The 2,391-nt window shown below is 40.1% G+C and overlaps 1 protein-coding gene across 1 annotated transcript in view; it reads left to right on the top strand.

The window, feature by feature from the left end:
* The window catches only part of DYX1C1 (dyslexia susceptibility 1 candidate 1), an 89,185-nt gene that overhangs the window by 53,572 nt on the left and 33,222 nt on the right, over positions 1-2,391 (top strand). Inside the window, exon 5 of the mRNA XM_011986712.1 lies at positions 813-1,044. Coding sequence (XP_011842102.1) covers positions 813-1,044 — 232 coding nt within the window. The remainder of the gene's footprint in view (positions 1-812; positions 1,045-2,391) is intronic.

Below are 2,391 nucleotides of genomic sequence, written 5' to 3'. Positions count from 1 at the left end.
AGAGCCAGACCCCCTCAAAAAAAAAAAAAAAAAAAAGAAATCTTTCTTACCATAGGGAAGTCAGATACATGGAGTCAATCATGTACACCAACTAGGTACTCTATTTCACAGGGTTTTTTTTCTTGCCCATGTGAGGGAAGTTTGTGAAAGGGAGAAAAGTTGCCACACACCTGTACAAGATACTGCTTTCAAATTCACCCGGTATTTAGCTCTTCGAAAGTGTCAGACAACTAGTAGTGCAAACGTAGGTTTTGCAGCAGGATTAAGACTTCAAATATTTCCACCCACCAGAGACAGACCACCTTGTTCATCCTTCCTGTTTCCTTTTCTACTGTTCCCTCTTCAGTTGACACAACTTCAGTTGACAGGATAAGACTTGGGATAAGCTGAAAAGCAAATGTTTGAGTATATGTGTTGGTGTGTGTGTATAGATTTTGAGAGAAGTGGCTTAACTCCTAGAATAATAAATTTATATTATTTTTTCTACCAAGCCCTTAGATATCATCTAATTGAATGCCTGCCCACATTTTACATATAAGTAAACTGAGGTTGGAGAAAGTGATTGCCTAAGATCATATAGCTAATGGTAGATCTGGGACTAAAACCTTTGTTCCATGATGCCAACACCAATGGTTTTTCTCCTGAATCATTTACCTTTCCCATTTTAATTCAAAATTCAATACTATTTGTTGTTACACATACAATGGCAAGAGTTTAGAGGTATGAATAATTAATTATTGTAATGAATTTCTCATTTAAAGAAATGTTGCTTTTATGTATTTTAAGGAATTTGGTAATTGCAATTTTTATAGATTGAAGAAGAAGAGAGGAAAAAAATAGAAGATATGAAAGAAAATGAACGGATAAAAGCCACTAAAGAATTGGAAGCCTGGAAAGAATGTCAAAGAAAAGCTGAAGAGCAAAAAAAAATTCAGAAGGAAGAGAAATTATGTCAAAAAGAAAAGCAAATTAAAGAAGAAAGAAAACAATTAAAATATAAGACTAGTACTAGAAATTCGGCATCGAGAAATCTTGCTCCAAAAGGTAAAATGATTAAGACTTTCTTGAGTAGTGAGTCCTGTTGGTGACGTATATATGACACTTTTCTTTTTTTGTAAATATATTCACAGCATTAGGTTACTATTTTGGCATATTGAGAATAAGCAATTCAGTACAAAGACTAAAGTAAAAGACATTTCTTCTTTTGGGGTAATGAAGTTTTCTTTTTGTTTTGTTTTGTTTTTTGAGATGGAGTCTTGCTCTGCTGCCCAGGCTGGAGTGCAGTGGCCCGATCTCGGCTCACTGCAAGCTCCACCTCCCGGGTTCACGCCATTCCCCTGCCTCAGCCTCCCGAGTAGGTGGGACTACAGGCGCCCGCCAACACACCCGGCTAATTTTTTGTATTTTTAGTAGAGACAGGGTTTCACTGTGTTCGCCAGGATGGTCTCGATCTCCTGACCTCGTGATCTGCCCACCTCGGCCTCCCAAAGTGCTGGAATTACAGACGTGAGCCACCGCGCCCGGCCGGTAATGAAGTTTTCTAATAAAATGAGCAAGGAGGCGCCTGTAGTCCCAGCTACTCGGGAGGCTGAGGCAGGACAATGGCGTGAACCTGGGAGGCGGAGGTTGCAGTGAGATCGTGCCACTGCACTCCAGCCTGGGCAACAGAGCCAGACTCCTCCCTCTTAAAAAAAAAAAGAATGAGCAAGGATTCATTCAAGGATTCGAAAAGAAGAGTGTCTTCTTTGCTTGTGTGCTTTCTTTTGAAATTTACAGAGATGTTGTTAAATAAGTGCTTAACTCAGGCTCAGGCCCAAAAAGACTTGGAGTGGACTAGCAGTGTCAGAAGCATTCATTTATTCCATCGGAGATAAGAAACTAGGAATTTCATTAAAAGACCTTTTCCTCACATCACTTAGGAAAATGAGTACTATAAGCAAACTTACTCTACAGCAAATAAAGATTGCTTCTAGCTTTTAATCTTGATGTGTTCAAAAATAGATAAATTAATGTAATTTTTTTTCTTTTTTCTTTCTTTTTTTTTTTTTTTTTTGAGATAAGGTCTGGCTCTGTCACCCAGGCTGGAGTGCAGTGGCGCGATCTCAGCTCACTCTAACCTCTGCCTCCCCAGCTCAAGCCATCCTCCCTTAGCCTCCCAAGTAGCTGGGACTACAGGCCATATGCCTCAATGTCCAGCTAATGTTTTTTGTACTTTTTGTAGAGATGAGGTTTTGCCATGTTGCCCAGGCTGGTCTTGAACTCGTGAACTCAAGCAATCTGCCTGCCTTGGCCTCCCAAAGTGCTGGGATTGTAGGCATGAGCCACCATGTCCGGCTGATACAAATATTCTGTTTTGTGTGTGTGTGTGTGTGTGTGTGTGTGTGTGTGTGT

The sequence above is a fragment of the Mandrillus leucophaeus genome, unplaced genomic scaffold (genome assembly GCF_000951045.1).
Source record: "Mandrillus leucophaeus isolate KB7577 unplaced genomic scaffold, Mleu.le_1.0 Scaffold108, whole genome shotgun sequence".
In the NCBI taxonomy this organism is placed as follows: Eukaryota; Metazoa; Chordata; class Mammalia; order Primates; family Cercopithecidae; genus Mandrillus; species Mandrillus leucophaeus.
This window is presented reverse-complemented; position numbering and strand designations above follow the sequence as displayed.